General features: G+C 53.0%; 5 protein-coding genes across 5 annotated transcripts; 1 reads left to right on the top strand and 4 right to left on the bottom strand.

Moving 5' to 3' along the window:
* Window positions 1–309: 309 nt before the first annotated feature.
* ATM1 (mitochondrial ABC transporter) lies at window positions 310–3,128 on the bottom strand. The gene is made up of 2 exons (XM_018270177.2): window positions 773–3,128; window positions 310–677 (listed from the first exon to the last, which is right to left on the bottom strand). Exons 1-2 carry the CDS (start codon window positions 2,826–2,828, stop codon window positions 577–579), a joined length of 2,157 nt encoding a protein of 718 aa, XP_018134920.1. The 5' UTR covers window positions 2,829–3,128; the 3' UTR covers window positions 310–576.
* Window positions 3,129–3,357: 229 nt separating this feature from the next.
* Window positions 3,358–5,386, bottom strand: VE01_00648 (uncharacterized protein). The gene is made up of 2 exons (XM_018270176.2): window positions 4,867–5,386; window positions 3,358–4,816 (listed from the first exon to the last, which is right to left on the bottom strand). Exons 1-2 carry the CDS (start codon window positions 5,104–5,106, stop codon window positions 3,488–3,490), a joined length of 1,569 nt encoding a protein of 522 aa, XP_018134921.1. The 5' UTR covers window positions 5,107–5,386; the 3' UTR covers window positions 3,358–3,487.
* A 182-nt stretch (window positions 5,387–5,568) lies between these two features.
* TPS2 (threalose-6-phosphate phosphatase) lies at window positions 5,569–9,414 on the bottom strand. The gene is made up of 3 exons (XM_018270175.2): window positions 8,307–9,414; window positions 6,311–8,255; window positions 5,569–6,259 (listed from the first exon to the last, which is right to left on the bottom strand). Exons 1-3 carry the CDS (start codon window positions 8,673–8,675, stop codon window positions 5,751–5,753), a joined length of 2,823 nt encoding a protein of 940 aa, XP_018134922.1. The 5' UTR covers window positions 8,676–9,414; the 3' UTR covers window positions 5,569–5,750.
* Window positions 9,415–10,092: 678 nt separating this feature from the next.
* VE01_00646 (uncharacterized protein) lies at window positions 10,093–12,882 on the top strand. Its single transcript, XM_018270174.2, has 2 exons — window positions 10,093–11,274; window positions 11,323–12,882. Exons 1-2 carry the CDS (start codon window positions 11,186–11,188, stop codon window positions 12,746–12,748), a joined length of 1,515 nt encoding a protein of 504 aa, XP_018134923.1. The 5' UTR covers window positions 10,093–11,185; the 3' UTR covers window positions 12,749–12,882.
* A 62-nt stretch (window positions 12,883–12,944) lies between these two features.
* VE01_00645 (uncharacterized protein) lies at window positions 12,945–15,335 on the bottom strand. Its single transcript, XM_018270173.2, has 4 exons — window positions 14,663–15,335; window positions 14,324–14,570; window positions 13,635–14,273; window positions 12,945–13,579 (listed from the first exon to the last, which is right to left on the bottom strand). Exons 1-4 carry the CDS (start codon window positions 14,815–14,817, stop codon window positions 13,229–13,231), a joined length of 1,392 nt encoding a protein of 463 aa, XP_018134924.1. The 5' UTR covers window positions 14,818–15,335; the 3' UTR covers window positions 12,945–13,228.
* Between the last annotated feature and the right edge of the window lie 1,461 nt (window positions 15,336–16,796).

Genomic DNA, 16,796 nt, shown 5'->3' with positions numbered 1-16,796 from the left:
ATATATCGTTTTAAACTAACCTTCCGGTAAGGGCTAACTCAGATCGTATTTGGGTTGTCTGCCCACTCGAGGGTGAGCTTTGTGCGCAAGCAAAGCACAGAATCCAGAGCCTAGCAGGAGGATATTCCGGACAGGGTGAGAGTTAGTGAGGTACGTAGACTATGTCGACAGTTTAGGGATCGGTGAAGGCGGTAGGTAGGCAGTAACAGTTAGCGGCTGGGTTCAACTATCTTGGAGTCACGAAAGATGAAGATGGGTGCCGGGAGCTTCTGATAAAAATAAGTCCGAAGTAGCTAGTCAATGATTATAGGCTCGGTCTGTATATAAATGGTATCAAATGTATGCTTTATTCTCTCGCCATGCTATCACAGCGACGACAACCCCAGCCTACTGGGTGCGGTGATGCCGGCACAATAATTTTCGCTATAACTGCAGTATCATTATGATACCTCTGTTGCCGACCGTATAGTCGGAAAGTCGCTCTGCCCGCTGCTGCTGTGCAGTTCCGACTCTATCCGTATTCGTATATTTCTCTCCTACACCCTCATGCCTAAATTCCCGTCTCCTATATGGGCCTCACCTACCCTTACCGCTCCCATCCCCTTCAGCTTTCTCTAGAACATCCTCTACAGCCACCTCATGCTCACTAGTCCCATGTTGGAACAGGGTTTCTTGGGCTAAGTCAACAGTCAGCAAGGGCTTCTTACTGGTACAACCAGGCGGGCCAGCTAAACACGCCTCAAGAAAATAAATGAAACCGAACCGAACTTACCACTCCACAACTCTGAATACACACCCCCTGTATCAATCAACTCGCTGTGGCTTCCACTCTCCGCCACCTTCCCCTCCTTCAGCACGATGATCTTATCACTATCATAGATCGTCCTCAGCCGATGCGCCACAAACACGCTCGTCCTCGCCTTCTCCTTCAAAATCCCATTAATATTCTGCATCAGCGCCTGCTCCGTATGCGTATCCAGCGCCGACGTCGCCTCATCAAAGAACAGCAGCGGCGGATCCTTCAACAGCAGCCTTGACACCGCAAGACGCTGCTTTTCTCCGCCCGAAATCATCATCCCGCGCTCACCGACCATGGTCTGGTAGCCATCCGGGAACGCAGAGATGATGTGATCGATGCGGGCGCGAGCGGCGGCGGCGCGGACAGCCTCGGGGGGTGCTGACAGATCACCGTAGCGGATGTTGTGCTCGATGGTGTCGTTGAAGAGGGGGGTATCTTGGGGGACGACGCCGATGGCTTTGCGGAGGGAGGCGAGGCTAACATGGCGGATGTCTTGGCCGTCGATGAGGATGCGGCCTTCTTGGACGTCGTAGAAGCGGAAGAGGAGCTTGAGGAGGGTCGACTTTCCGCAGCCGCTAGGTCCGACGATGGCGACCTTCTTGCCGGCGGGAATGGTTAGATTGAGGTTCTGCAGGATGGGGCGCTCTTTATTGTAGGCGAAGGTGACGTTTTCAAAGACGATTTCTCCTCCGCCGGTTAGCTCGAGTGGCTTCGCGTTGGGCACCTCTTTGATGGCCACATTGACCTTCTGCAGGTTGAAGAGCGTTTCCATGTCCAGCAGGGACTGACGGAGCTCGCGATACACTGACCCGAGGAAGTTCAATGGGACAGAGAGCTGGAACACAAGTTGGTTAACCATTACCAGGTCTCCAACCGTCAGCGTTCCCTCGGCCACACCATTAGCAGCCAGATACATCATCCCCGTCAAGGCACTTGAGAAAATCAAGTTCTGTCCCGCATTAAGGAATGCCAAAGACGTGGCGACCTTGATAGACGACCTCTCGTAGCCCAGCAGGGCCTTGTCGTACCTCCCCACTTCATACTTCTCATTATTGAAGTACTTGACAGCCTCATAGTTGATGAGCGAGTCAACCGCCACCGTGGACGCCTTGTTATCCGCTGCATTTGCCTGCCTCCTGAACTTCGTCCTCCACGCCGTAGTCCAGATCGTAAACGCTGTATATGCCACCATCGTCACAGCCGTGATAGCCGCAAACTTGGCCCCATACTGCCACGTCAGGATTCCGCACACCATGCTAATCTCCAGCGCAGTAGGGATAACATGGAACACCATCGACGTGAGGAGGAAGCTAATCCCCTTCGTCCCGCGATCGATCGCCCTCGTAAGCCCGCCCGTCTGCTTCGTGAGATGGAAATTCAGATCCAGCCGCAGTAGATGGTCAAACACATTTCCCGCGACCTTGCGGATCGCCTTCTGCGCAACGCTCGCAAACACCGCGTTCCTCAGCTCCTGGAAGATCGTGGCGCCGAACCTGGTCAGGCCATACGCCAAAATCATCGATCCCGCCACTGTGGCCGCCGTTCCGCCAACGCCGATGAAGTCAACGTTCATCGCGTCCACAATGTTCTTAAAGTAGAACGGCACCTGGACGTTGAGGACCTTGGCTCCAACGAGCAGGCCGAGCGCGAGCCCGACACGGACTTTTGTGCTGAGGCCATGCTTGGGCCATAGATACTGTGACATCTCTTTTATAATCGCCCAATCCGCCTGGCGCTGCTCCTTATTCGACTTGTCCTCGAGCGCGAGGGGGTCTTTGCGCTTCGCCGGCGTAGCTGGCAAGAGCGGCTTCGAACCTGCGTCGGGTTTCGCCCCAGTAGGAACGGCGCGCGGTGTCTGCTTGCCATCGGGGGTTGGCTGGGTCTTATTCGTTGTAGGGACATCTTTGAACACTCGACTCGTGCTCGTAAAGACGCGCTTCGACAGCGTCTCCGGCCTAGGCCATGGCCTCTGGCGCAATTCCACCCGTGCAATGGAGCACGTAGCTCTATGCAAACTCCGGATGATCATTTCTGAGATCCGTGAGTGGTTTAGTAGGGTGTCGTGCAGTGGATCGCGGGGCTGCGCGGCGCATCGTTCATGGCAGGCGGAGATTCGGAGCTGTTCGGTGGGGTTGGATTGGGTGTGTCAGACGGAGAGCTCGGTGCCAGCAACGCTATCGCTCAATGCCCTGTTGTATATAACAGTAGAGCTATGGAAAGATGCGAATAGATAGCGGATCTCGGAACTTATAGATTTGTCCAAGAAATTAGACAGTTCGGCGAATGTTAGCCGCGGGCAAGCTAAAACTATTGTTTCGAACGACGCAATAGTCCTCATTCTTAGGTTGTTTGTCGTGTTTGCACATTTCGTCATTGTCACGACTGGGCACGTGCTGGTAATTATCAACTCCTTATTTCATTGTCTGAATCTGAAATACTTCAGACGTCTCATTTGAGATCTTATATGATTAATGGTAAATTTAAAGCCTCGTAATAAGTTGAAAAATGATAATACGCTGTTGTGTTTTGATTATTCGATATATCTTCAATATATTTTACGAGTTTTATTTATATAATTTCTCTAATAATAGCTCCAACATTAATAACCAATATTATATTTTCCTCATCATACTGTCCATAGTTATATCCCTTATAGGGCAAATAGATAGTATCAATATTAAGCCGTCTTCACAGCATATACCTAAAGTACGGATTCTCCACATCCGTCAAATCCTTAAAAGCCAACTTATCCCCCTCCACGACATCAAGCTCCATTGCGTCCCTCCTCCTATTCTCCCTCCCCAGCACAAAATACAGCACCACACTACTCACAATCGTAATACAGTAGCAAATTATTAGGCCCAACCACAACATCGGATAGTGCCTACTCTTCGTCTGACTCTTAATCAGCAGCGGCCCCACAATATTGCCTACACAATACGCCACAAAGATCGTCGCAGCCATGAAACTCTTCTTCGTATGCCCCGCAACATTCGACATCCCTATCGCAATCACGAGACTCACCACCGCCCCAAACGACCCGATGATGCTATACCCCGCCACCGGCGCCACCGCGTGGTGCGACCACTCCGACTTCCAAATCATCGCGCAGCCGGCGATGACAGGGAAACAACAGAGCACGAGCAGGATGATGCGGATATTCGGGTAGCGCGCTGAGAGCCATCCCGTCAACAAGATGAGAACGAAACAGAGCGCGCCGAGCGGGAATTGGAAAAGAATAGACTGAAGCGTCGAATAGCCGAAGGTGCTGACGATCAGGGGCCCGAAGCCGGAGACGGCGCCGTTGACGGTGTATGCGCTGGCCATCATGAGGAAGATGAGGTAGGTCTTTGGATCGAGGAGGGCCTCGCGGATTTGTCCCGCTTTGAACTTCTCGCAGCGTAGCCCAGTCTGGCCGCGTCGCAGTCGCTCGGTTGCTACGACCTTCTCCTCGGGGGTGAGGAACCAGGCCGTCGCGGGGCTGCTGGGGACGAAAAAACACCATATTCCGAAGAGGATGGTGAGGCAGCCGGCGAGGAGATAGATGTACTGCCATCTCTTCAGCGCGCCGCCTGTGATCTGGCCGAAGCCGTAGTTGACTGCGCCGCCGAGGATGGTGAAGAGGCCAGTGCTGGAGAACCACCATGATTGGCGCAGCGTCTGCTCTTGCTGCGTGTAGTACCCGGCGACGATGGTCATGAAGGCGGTGGGAATGACGGATTCGACGAAGCCGAGGAAGAAGCGCTGGACGAAAAGGCCTTTGAAGGATGTCACCGCTGCGGTGAGCATGCAGATTAGGGCCCAGAGGATGACGATGGGACCGAGGACCTTGCTGAGGGAGAAGCGCTGGAGTGCGAAGGTCATGGGGTAGAGGCCGGCGAGCATACCGAAGTAGAAGATGGAGGTTGCCCAGCTGAGGCGGGTGGTATCAGTTGTTGGCGGGGTAGTTGTCTTGTTGACGACCGCGAGAGATAGGTCGCCGGTCATGCCGAAGAGAACGGCGGAGCCTAGGATGGCCTAGGAGAGCGTCAGTCACATTAACAGCAAGGGATGAGGATAGTAGCTACTTTGTCATAATAGACCATTCCATATCCCACTATCATCGCGGGAATCAAGAAGAGATCAATCTTGCGAACAACTCGCGCTTCAACCAAAGGATCGATGGGCTGGGCATGCAACCCCACGATCGCGAGCGCAACATCGTCTCCATCAGAAAGATCTGGCGCATCATTCGCATAGTTTGACGTCGTCGTCGCATCCATCGCAGGCACCCCCTTCTCGTTAGCTTCACATGCATTCTCCGCCATCTTAGCAATTATCCTTCCGTAGAAGTTTTTCAACAACTGAGTCAGTCACTATGAAAAACTCCAAAGCGGCACCCAGCTCAAAGATATAAAAGTCCGCACCGCCAAGCTGCAGTGCATACTCGCATTATATTTTCCTCACCCAATCGCCGATCACGGCCTATATTTTCCACCCGCCCTGCGAGATCTTCATCCGTTAATCATCGCCTTACAGCATTTAACCACCCCATCTCCCACGAGGCGTTCCAATTTAGCTGCTACGGGTATGGCATATTTTGCTTCCTCAACGATGATTTGATGGGCTGAGTGGTTGAGGTTTGGAGCATGGGCAGCTCCCCACTTCACTAGCGTGGGGTTACCGTGGACTGGACTGGGCCCGCCGACAGTATGCGGCAAGAACCGCGACGAGCACATATGTAATGAAAACCTCAAATGTTGAGTGGGCGGCTATATGAAAATATATGTGATTACCATAAATGCATGGCCGCCTAAGGCGTTTGTTGCTTATATTTAGTTATATCATGACATCTATCTCATATACTCATGCGTGCAGTGCAAGCACAGGCGTAAAACTTAAAAAAATCTAAAATGCAAATGCTCATGACCCTTTTGCCTCCATCCGTATCCAATGCCGCAATGAAAAACCCTCACAATTTGCCCGCGGGCGTATTCCACAGAGTGTTGCATGGAAGTGGCTCACTCGGTTGCTTCAAGCCCGCAAGAGTGGCCAGGCTGTGAATCACATCGGCGGGCTCGGGGAGATGCCAATGCGCCAGCGTCATCCGGCTGCTTGACCCGACTGTGACTGTGAACATAGTCTCCTCGGGCACCCCACTGGCATTAAGTGCCCTGAACATATCCTCATCTGTGAAGTCATCGCCCAGGCTGATCATAAACTCTGGGGCCTCGCCACCTGTAGGCTCCCCATCCTTAGTGGTGTGGCTGGAGATGAGGCGCTTGACGATCTCGCCCTTGTTGATGAATGTTGGTCGAACCTCGAGATTCATCTTGCCGGTCATGACTTCGACATCCCATTTCTTGGCTACGGTTTGTTCAAGCTCAGTCTGACATTCGCGTGCCATGTACGCGGCGAGCTCTTGGTCTGCTCGTCGGTAATGCCATGTTAGAGCACAGCGCTTGCGCTCAATAAATGAACCTGTATACGATTAGCACCTGTTACGTAATGACATTGGACCGACTTTCTCACCTTGTGTCCTTTCGGTATATTTCTGGAAAACATCAATGACTTCCTTCTGCCATCCCATATCCGTCGTCTCAGCCAAGTTCTCCCAGGTGTCGCTTCCCGGAGGACGCATGAAGCTACCATGTTCAGCGCTGAAACCGACTCCAGGGATATTCCCAAGGTGCTCAGTCAAGAACTCTTGGTCTCTGCCACTAATAATCCAGATCTCGTTCTTGGTATCGGCAGCTAAGGTGTGGAGGGTTTTGATCAACAGCTCGCTAGGTGTTGCTGCTGCCGGATCCTTCACAATGGGGGTCAGGGTGCCGTCGTAATCAATCATAAACAGTCGCTTTTTGGCCTTGGTAAACTGCGCCAGCAGCTTCTCTCTGTCCAGAATGGGGGTAGTAACAGAGGTACTGTGCGACGAGAGGACAGTAAGGAGCCTTTTGATGTAGCCGGTAGTCCATGCCTGGACATTATGTGTCGTGACGTGCTTATAGAGGTCTTCGTGCGTCTCCTTCTTCTTCTCAGGTGACATCGTCAACGCATTGTTTATGGCGTCAGCGACTCCAGTCAAATCCCACGGGTTGATATGGATCGCCTCTTTCAGACTTCCCGCTGTGCCGGAGAATTCAGACAATATCACAGGGCCATGGTTGTCCCTTTGACAGACGACATATTCCAAGCTGGTTGTGTTCATACCGTCTCGTACACTGGTAATCAGGCCGATATCAGCCGCTCTGAGAAGCGCCAGGTACTCATCTTGCGAGAGATATTGAGGGTAGTGCTGAACTGGAGAGAAGCCAAGAGACCCATAGAGGCCGTTAATCTTAGCCACAAGCTCTGAAACCTTGATCGTGACCTTGTTTTCAGAGTCTTGCCTCTCCTCTTCGATGCTGGTAGGGCTTGTGACTTGGATTAGAACGACCAGGTCGCGCCACTCAGGATAATCCTCGAGGAACCGCTCAAAGGCCATAAGCTTCTGAGCAACACCTCGGACGCTATCCAGGCGATCTCGGCCAACGATGATCTTCTTTCCTTGGTACAGCGTGTTGAGTCCCAAGAAGTTCTTCTCAATTTCGGGTCGTCCAAATGCAAGTTTCTCGACTCCAGCTGCGTCAATGCCAATGGGGAATACTCCCACTGACACCTTAGAGCCATGTGCCTCCACGCCAGCGATATCTGATGGCAAACCAAGGACTCTGGTGCAGCAAGAAACGAAATGTCTGGAGTAGCTAAATGACTGAAATCCGAGCATATTCGCGCCGAGCATACCAAGAAGAACCTCGTTTCGTCGCGGCAAGCAACGCAGGAACTCGCTACTGGGGAAAGGAATGTGCAAGAAGAATGAAATGTGCATATGGGGAATCTTTCGGCGCAGAATAGCTGGCACCAAAAGTAGGTGGAAGTCATGGATCATTACGATATCTCCCGGCTTGTAGATTTCGAGGATCTTGGCGGCAAATCTCTCGTTCAATCGTTGATAGTCCTTCCACGATTTGCGTTCTGCCCTGCCATCTGAGGGGACATGTTGCTTGTAGTGGAAGAGAGGATAGAGCTCATTCTGAGCAAAGCGGCGCCAGCGGCGCTGGTCCTTCAGGAGCAAGTCCCCATCGGAAGATGCCTCTATGTCATCATATAACCAGACTGGTACGGTCTTTCCGCGGCTGTCATGGGCAAGTTGCCACTCTAGCCGGGCTCGGTCGTCCTTGCCTATCCACAACCCTTCGGTTGGGGGAGGAGTAACTGGCCTATTATCGTCTAGAGGTATGGGAGCAGATGCTTTATTCAGAGGGGGAACCCTTGTGGAGGTTGTTGTTGCTGGAGGGGTGGTGGGTGGTGATAATTCGTCAGATTGATCGATCTCCCCCGTCCATCCAACTAACGTGTGGTTCCAAGGTGTTTCGTTCGATGAGAGGTATGCGAATGACTCGAATAGGGCAGAAGTGCCGCGGCGTTGCTTCAGATCCTGGTATAGTTAGTCTACCGCTACTGCATGTGGTGATCATTAACAACTTACCCAGTCCGAACCCTTTTGGTACTTTAGAGAATAAGGGACACAGAATGCCGCTGATATGACCGAGCCGGTAAGCTCGAGAGAGGGAAAGGCGGACTTCGGGTCGATGTCCGTGAGCGAGGCCTTTCTCGGCGGGACTCCATCCTTGAGAGCTGAAGGTTGAGATGAGGGATCAACCAGCTGGGCCGATGGAGACGGCGTTTCTGAGCGGCTGTTATCCACAGCTGGGAAGTACGATGACCTACGGCCTGCCGAATATGTCCCAGGGACGATTCCTGGGGTCACTGAGCCATCCAGTGCGCTCGACGGAACAGAGCGTGGTGTCTCTGTCCACTCAGAACTGCCACCGACGACTGGCGGCCTTTGTGCCATTATGGTAAGGTTGTCTTTTCGAATTGGGTGTGAGAGGCCTCAGTCTATAGACAAGCGGGCAGTGTGCTGGAGAGGTTGACAAGGCTCGCACCTTGGTGGTAGTCGTTGGGAGTGCAATATATGTCTCGTTCGGCTCGGGTGAATCAGTCGAAGACGTGAACGTTCATGCGTGAATGAACTTCTGGCACGAGGAGGTGTGAATGCGCTTCGGACTGCGCTTGGTAGGAGGTTGGAGGTCGAGGTAGAGAGATCTCTGTTCTCAATGGGCGGTGACGCAGCGAGAGCGGGGTGAAGGGCGACGCGGGCTATTTGTAGTGATAGATGTATATATGAGATAAATGGATATTAAACAATGCTGATGCTGATGCTGGTCAAGTTATTCCAAGCTGAAGGGCCTGTAAAGCAGGCGTGGTGGGATGGTGGGGCAGGATTGGGTGTGGTGTTGGGGAGGGGGGTGGTGAGGGGCAGACAGGCAGGTAACTCTCTCGTCAGCCGCTTTTTGTGAGGAAGCGTGAAGCAATTACGCCGAGTGGAGTGAGAGCCGGCGGTGCGTCGGTGAGGATGAAGGAGGAGTATTCATATAATAAAAACCTGGGAAGAGGATTCAAGATTACAAAGAGTAGACTGTGAATGGATGATTTACGGGAGAGAAGTAGGAACAGGAATAATAGAGGTGGGATTTAGGACAAATTGTGGGAGGGAAGCATGGCGCCTTGGTTTTTGGGTTATGGAACAAGAGTGTTCAGGTAAGGACTCTACGTAATTGCAGGCGGGGGGAGGAGGCGGGCAGGCGAACAACAGGCGAACAGCAGGCGAGTAGAGGGGAAGAGAGGAGGATAATTGGCTTCCGCGGTACAGTACAGCACTGCAAGTACATACATTTTTTTGTTTGTAGTGGCATGGCAGCGGGATAAGATAACGGTGTCGGTCGGCGTCCTGACCAGCATGAACATACATACATCGGCGTGTGCCGGATACCTGATTGGTACTGTCTGTTACTAAGAAAAATACACAGGCCACAAAGTACCAATTGAGTACCCCAACCATACACCCACATGCATTACGATGCAGGAGGCTGCGGTATTTCTTCCTCAACCTGCAAGGACCTCCACGAAAACATCTCGATTTTTATATTGCAATTATGGACTTACAATTACCAGAGATAGCAGAGAGAGAGAGAGAGCGATACACGTGGAAATGGCGAAAGAGCCCCTCTCCCAGCCTTGGGCATAGTAAAAGCACTGTATGTGTTGTACAGTACAGTACAGTACAGTACGAATCAAAAGTGCCTCTTCTGGCCTCCGGTCCGCATAATCCGACACATGTCAAGAGGCCTAGAACACAGCCAAGACAGAAGTACTCCTCTATTCTCTATTTCTGCTATGAAGATGGTGCAACTGCGGCGCCGGCTGAAGGGCAGAAGATAGCCTAGACAACCTAGACAACGTAGACAGCCCAGACCAGGCAAGAACGTTCTCTGCATCAGTGAAGACATGCGGCAATAATCTCCCTCGTCGCTGCCCAACGTCGGGAGTATTCGTACAAAACCCATCCCAACCAGCCTGGTCTCAGACGCATTCGGCCTTTCTTCGTCCGTTCGTCCTGACCGTCGTCTTCACGAGCGATATAATAAGCCCGGCCCGAGTCCCACTGCCTGCTTATTGCGGACAGAGATAGAGATACCATACTCCAAGTGTATACTCGAGTAATGAGTGAGGTCGCTATGCTCTAGAAGCGATGCTGACCAAAGGGCGGGCCTATCTCTCCCTGTCACCGCACCCGCAATTTAATGTTTACGCGCCCAAACAGCCGGACGAACCCGCATACTATGCCCACAACAGCTGGAATAGACGCGACCATAAGATTGCGAGTCCTTATTTCGGCATGCTCGCTCTGATTCGTGCGGCTACTCGACTTCCGATTCACTGATCGTTTCTTAATGAGGTCCAGTCCCAGTCCAAGTCCCTGTCACACATCGAGGTCGTCTCTCAGCCAATCAAGTCGCTGGCGGCTGCAACCACCCAGACAGCCGCTGACAGGAATAGACGGCGTAGGCGGCCGCTGTTTCAACCTTCTGAGCTTCGAGCTCGAGGTATTGGCTCTGCCGGCGTGACGCCGCGTTCGAGGTCGCCGACGACATGGCCGTTGCGCGTCACTCTCCCGTTTCATGCATCGAGTCGAGACGTCGCGGTCTCGACTCGTCTTCGAAGCTACAGCTGTGGTGGACCAAACTTGGCCGGCGATTGACGGCCTCTGATTCTCCACATGCTGCTGTCGGCTCCTACAAGTAGGGAGCCTCTTCCCCCCGGCATGCATGAGTCCTAAGTTCTTGTTTCCATCAGTCTTTTCGTTGCGTCTAGTCACGCGGTTTTCATTCTTTTCCTTCTCCGTCCAGTCTCTCTTTTCATAGAGTCAGCGCCAACAGTCATTCTTATTTGTTTTTACTCATTTTGAACACCAGTACTTTTGTCTTTTAAACTTTCATTTTCGACACCTATCTCTGTACAACCATGCACTTCTTCAGTGTTGTCTCTGTATGTCTACTATGTTCGTCCCTCGCCGCGGCTGGCCCGCTCCCTCGGGACAGCTTTCGCAAGCTGTAAGTTCACGTATTATCACCTCGTTAGGCCAAACTGACTATCAACAGCCAACTCCGACAAGTTGCTCCATTTAAGAATACAACAAGTATTGCAGATTCTGCAGCGGCTACAATCGACGTGGTTCCCGTCGCTCTCACACAGACGCCTGTCGACACCACAACCGCAACCACCAGCTCTAGCACTGAACTTTCTACCGCGTCGACAGCAACCGCACTGTCCACATCAGGATTTGCTAGCACGACTTTGATCTCTTCGTCCACTACAGCCACCACCGCCCAAGATGCTCCAATTATCACCTCCAATTCCCTAACAGCAACGGCTGCTGGAGATGGCGCAAACGCAGCCCAAACAGCGGTAGGCGCTTCTCAAACCGCCATTATTTCGAACCTCAGTGGATTCATACCCGGCGGATCCATTGTCGCAGGAACCGGAAATTTCTCCAGGACCACGCTCGTTTCAGCCAATTCTAACACAGACGCATCCGCCGACTCCAAGCCGACAACTGGGACACAGGTGTTCCCCTTTGAGGAGTCTCTAACGAATACGCCAGGAGCAATATCAACTACCGCAGAGGCACCATTCACCTTTTCATCTGACCCAGTGACACCCACCACCCTATCAACACAAACCACAAACGCACCTGTCGCCATAACCGTCACAGGCGCGGGAGTCGTAGTGCCTGTGACCCCCAGCTTCTTCACTAGTGCATCCCCCCTCCCAACCACCACGGAGGCCCCCACCGCCACCGACGCCGCCAGCATGAGCGCCGAAAACCTCCGCCTAGCCCATGAATTCAACGACATGTACGCCACGCTGACGCCCGAATCCATCTGTGCCCCAAACAAATTGGCCTGCATCGATGGCAAGTTCGCCACCTGCGTAGACGGCCGCTACACCCTCAAGGGATGCAGTTCGGATTCAAAGCTCTGTTACGCCATGCCGCTTACAGAATCCCCGGGCGTGGTCGTGAAGTGTACGGATATTGAGACTGCGGAGAGTATTTTGGGATTGCCGAATAGTCTGAGTGTGACGATTGGCTCGGTGCCTGTTGTGGTGCCGAGCACGACGGCGGAGGTGGTGCAGGCTACTTCTATAGCGGATGCGGTGCCAACAACGACGGCTGCTGAGGCACTGGTGACGGCTGCGGCTGCGCAGCCTTCGGATTCTAATGAGGGTCAGGCTGACGAGGTGACGACGGTTTTGCACAGGACTATCGTCTCAACTATCACCATTGCCGTGTCTGATTTCGCGCCATCTACAGTTGCTCCGGCTGCTGATACTCCGACGGCAGTAGCCATTGCGGATGGGAGTGGGAGTATTATCTCTGTTGTGCCCGTTGCTGCTGCTGCCGCGGGTGGCAGCGGGGGTAAAGAGGAGGGGCCGGTGACGGTGACGGTTACGCGGTCTGTTACGGTCACGGAGCAGTTTACTATTACGAGAGCCGGTGTGGCGGCCACGGTGACAGTGGGGTGATATATTTGATATATAGACTGAAAATATGTTGAGGCGTTTTGGGAAATGAAAGAGGAGGAAATAATTACTTAATGGAAGTTGTGTGTAATCTAGGGTTATCATATTTAGGCCTGCAATATATATATTGATATATCATATCTCATAGCATATTATTTATTTCACGTAGTGCAAAGTTGTATCATCATGATCCACGGAGTCTGGCAGTATTACCCTTTCTGTTAAGATACCTGGTATATATAATGCAGTATGCAATCCCCCCCCCCATCCTAGATGTCCGTCGCCTCTAGTAGAGCCGGTCAAAGCCGGTTAATCTCACTGGTATCTACCCATATCACTGTATGCCTCTCTCTATCCGTCACCTCGTCCAACATCATCACTCATTTCATGCCAAACTCAACCAATGCTATCTATATGAACACACCAAAAGTCCACACCAGTTCCCTAAATATCCAATCTCATCTCATCTCGCACTACTGCCCACTACGAAGCAGTAACCTTACTCTCCTCAATCGCCCACTCCGCCCTCCCCAACCTCCTCAGCGCCTCCTCCCCATCCGCCGTCAATTCCGGCCGTCCCAACGGCGTCACACTCCCAACAAAAAACCTCGGACTCCACTCTATCCCCCCCTCTTCACGCTCCCGCGCCTTCCGCCTCTGACGCTCCTCAATCTCTGTCTTGAGAACTGTGGCGCGTCCGAACTGGCGCGAAGTGATGGCTTCAGTGACGCCGGACCAGTAGCGGAGGGATTCGTTGGGGAGTTGAGAGGTCTCGGGTGGGAGGATCTTGGGGGTGAGTGTGAGGGGTGTTAGGTCGATGATGGGGATTTGGGTCTGCCAAGTGTTAGTTGGGAGGTTAAGGGGAGGAGGTAGGAGGGGTTAGACGGACCTTGAAATTCGGCGCAAAAGACACAAACACCTTCTCCTTCCAGTTTCCGGTAATGCGCGCTAGCACATCCTTCTCTGGCACATCGGCGATGCGCATCTTATCGTCATTCTCGGGGTCATACTTGAAGACCACGCCCTCGACGCGGTTTTGTGCCTTGCCTAGCCAGCCTTCCTCAAGGTAGTGGAGAATAGTCTTTATGCGTGTCTTAGGACAGGTGGTATAGCACTGATCTCCCACGCTGACGCTGAGACCACCGCGCAGCAGACCGCCTAGATGAGCGGCCGGGTGCGTGAGCTGGTACTGCTCATCATCGCGCTTGTGCAGGGTAATGAAGATGCCGAGGTTATGCTCGCCGGGTGTGACTTTAATAGATGTCCCTGTGAACTTTGCGGAGAGCTGGTCGAAACCGCGCGCCGAGAGACCCTTGGCGGGACACTCGACGTAGAAGGCTGAGACGGGGGGGTGGTGAGAGGTCTGCTCAGTAAGGAAGGAGATGCGGATGGGCTCATCAGTGGATTTGGGGGCGGGCGAGGTAGATTTGGCCGACGCTGTGGACTTCACGGAGGACTTGGAGCTGGAGGGAGTGGAGGCGCGGAGGCTCGCGATGGAAGGGGCAGCTTCGGCGACTTCCCAGTTGCACTGTCGAGTATTAGCTAGGCCGTGGCTGCCAGGCGCGCAGAGTGGATTACCCTGAAGAACTCGCCCAGGGTCGAGTTATATGGCTTGCAGGGCTTTCCCTTGACGTATTTGAGGTCCTTGGTGAACCAGAAGCGTAGGACCTCGAGCATGCGGTCAAGAGGCTCGTCGGAGTCGCCGATGGCGGTGAAGGTTTCGGGACGGTCAAGGTACGTCCAGTACTCGAGGTTGGGCGTAGGCTCTAGTAACTGCGCCGGGAGGGAGAAGCGCACTGATGCTATGTCTTTCACGCCAATGAACCTGCGAGGGGAGCGTGGTTAGCATCGTGTACGATGAAAGGCGCGAGTCCTGCCACCTCGAGGCTCGGTGGGTTATAAGGGTGGGAGACGTACTTTCTCAAAATGCCCAAGAACATGCGCAGCTTCGAACTATCATCCGGTGGCTTCTCTGTGGCCGCCTCAGCAGCTGCAAGCTCAGAGTTGGGTGTTAGAGCCGGAGGGGGCTCTTGTGACGCCTCGAGGGCGGATGGGCTAGAGGTTGAAGCCATGATGGCTTGTCTCTGCGGAGGTAGTAAGTAGCTTGCAACTCGAAGATAGCAACTTTGGTATCTCAGTATATCGACAAAGTAGTATGCAGCTATGAGGACTTGGTTTCAGCGATAGCGGTGATATTGCGTGTTCTGATAGATTTGTTCAACGGAACAATTATAGCCTGGTCTGGGTTGAGATAAGATAGGTAGGGCGGGCGGTTGGAGTCCGGTGGGCGATAAATCGCGGGGTTGTTTCCGCACCCTAAGCTGCACCTCGAAGCGCCAGGAACAACAACAACAACGACCTCTTTCAAGCCAACGACGACGAGATGGAATGAAATAAAAAGGAAGCAGAAGAGAGAAATCAAACACAAACCTCGCCACCGAAGCCGCACTTAACGGCGCGTCGGCTATGTCCACACGACCAGCCGACCACAGACAGATGAGAAGGTGATCAGAGGGAGATGTTGGAGCTTATCGCGGCGGGCGGCCTTGTACGGACCAATAAATCGACCACGGGGATGGAAGGCGCGACGAGATCGATTGACGCCTGCGAATCAGGGGGAGCTGATTCCCAGACATGCGCAAGTACCAAACACGTCAAATTTACTATGAAGGCTACTTTTTCTATTTAGGGGAAAGGGTGGGATTTTGATTCAAACATGCAGCAATTCTGTTCTAGTTGGATTATAGGGATTAGAGGGGCATACCGATCACGTGGCTTTGGACAGGCCCTGTGATCACGTGATTGAGGCGGTTGATGCTGCTGCCATGACGTAGTTCACGTGACATGGACATGGACTTTTGGCGGTGTTTGGCCAGACCGGGACGCGGCATCTTTGACGGAGCTTCTCTCCGCTCTGGTCACACCGAGATCCCATTCATCCATCGAACTCTCTATGAATAGATCTCTGCATGCATGCGCCGGTGATATCATAAAGCAGTAGCACACAGGGACACCCTCGAATACCATCCACGAGACGACCCTGCAACCCAATCCGATCGTTTTTCCGTCATTGTCTAGGTTCTTCCGGATGCAGGACCGAGCTCATTGGTAGGCTACTACGGCTTCCCAAGCCATCAACGCCATCAATGACATCACCACACGTCACACTTCGTATCTTAGTTCGGCCCTCCTTAACACTCTCGCACCACACTTTCCCTCACCCCTCGCCGGACTAAGGCTAAGGGCACCAGTGAGAGTTAAGTGCGATTTTAGGTGCAAAATTAAAGCCTATGTATGTCTCAGACTAACGAAGGGACTAGGGGACGAGGGGACTATGAAGGGACTAGGGATTTAGGGACTCTCAGATTCGTCACCGAAGCAGAGAGTGAAGAAATAGTCGCGCAAGGTACTGTTCGTACATTATCGTGCTAGTAGACGCCTACTGCACGCCTTACTGAGTGCGCTTGCCCACGGCTCGGATGACAGAGCTTCACACGGCATCCAGTCCCGCCACGGACTAGCCTGCTGGTCACGGCACGGCATACCGTCGATAGTACCCTTGGTAGCGCTGTGCTGTCAGTTCTCACTTCGGCCAGGTCAGCGGCGGCACTGTTGGATGTCGGTTAACGAAGCTGCAATATCTGCAATATGTGATGAACGTCATTTGGGACGATGGGAAAAGGCCCTGGGAGGCCTGGGAGGCCATGGGAGACCATAGGGCTCCACCAGTGCTGCATGACTGCAGGGCGCACGGCTCTTTTTCTGCCAGCAGTACAGTAGTGCGGCGTCGACGAGGTATCGTGATGGAGGATCAATTCCGGAAGGGACAACGGGTGCATCCTGGCCTGTGCTACTGAGCTGCGCTGATCGTTGTACTCTATCTACAGTAGTAGTAGGATACTCGATAGTACTATACGGTATATCGAATATTCGAGCCGGGATGGAAATTTGAGGGGAGGAAGACGATTTGCTGCCCCACACAGGGGTCCACGTGCATGCAATTGCCACAGTGATGTCGTGGTGGCGACACGCAAAGCGGGCGTTGGGCCCT

This window comes from Pseudogymnoascus verrucosus (genome assembly GCF_001662655.1).
Source record: "Pseudogymnoascus verrucosus strain UAMH 10579 unplaced genomic scaffold scaffold_2, whole genome shotgun sequence".
NCBI classification, from domain to species: domain Eukaryota; kingdom Fungi; phylum Ascomycota; class Leotiomycetes; order Thelebolales; family Thelebolaceae; genus Pseudogymnoascus; species Pseudogymnoascus verrucosus.
The sequence above is the reverse complement of the archived record's forward strand: the minus strand, read 5'-3'. Positions and strand labels throughout refer to the sequence as shown.

Coding starts and splice junctions, on each gene's coding strand:
- ATM1 (XM_018270177.2), bottom strand. CDS start 2,828: ATGATCATCCGGAGTTTGCATAGAGCTACGTGCTCCATTGCACGGGTG. Junction 678..772: donor GTATTCAGAGTTGTGGAGTG/GTAAGTTCGGTT, acceptor CTGTTGACTTAG/CCCAAGAAACCCTGTTCCAA.
- VE01_00648 (XM_018270176.2), bottom strand. CDS start 5,106: ATGGCGGAGAATGCATGTGAAGCTAACGAGAAGGGGGTGCCTGCGATG. Junction 4,817..4,866: donor GAATGGTCTATTATGACAAA/GTAGCTACTATC, acceptor ACGCTCTCCTAG/GCCATCCTAGGCTCCGCCGT.
- TPS2 (XM_018270175.2), bottom strand. CDS start 8,675: ATGGCACAAAGGCCGCCAGTCGTCGGTGGCAGTTCTGAGTGGACAGAG. Junction 8,256..8,306: donor ACCAAAAGGGTTCGGACTGG/GTAAGTTGTTAA, acceptor TAACTATACCAG/GATCTGAAGCAACGCCGCGG. Junction 6,260..6,310: donor ATATACCGAAAGGACACAAG/GTGAGAAAGTCG, acceptor AATCGTATACAG/GTTCATTTATTGAGCGCAAG.
- VE01_00646 (XM_018270174.2), top strand. CDS start 11,186: ATGCACTTCTTCAGTGTTGTCTCTGTATGTCTACTATGTTCGTCCCTC. Junction 11,275..11,322: donor CGGGACAGCTTTCGCAAGCT/GTAAGTTCACGT, acceptor GACTATCAACAG/CCAACTCCGACAAGTTGCTC.
- VE01_00645 (XM_018270173.2), bottom strand. CDS start 14,817: ATGGCTTCAACCTCTAGCCCATCCGCCCTCGAGGCGTCACAAGAGCCC. Junction 14,274..14,323: donor CCCTGGGCGAGTTCTTCAGG/GTAATCCACTCT, acceptor AATACTCGACAG/TGCAACTGGGAAGTCGCCGA. Junction 13,580..13,634: donor CTTTTGCGCCGAATTTCAAG/GTCCGTCTAACC, acceptor AACACTTGGCAG/ACCCAAATCCCCATCATCGA.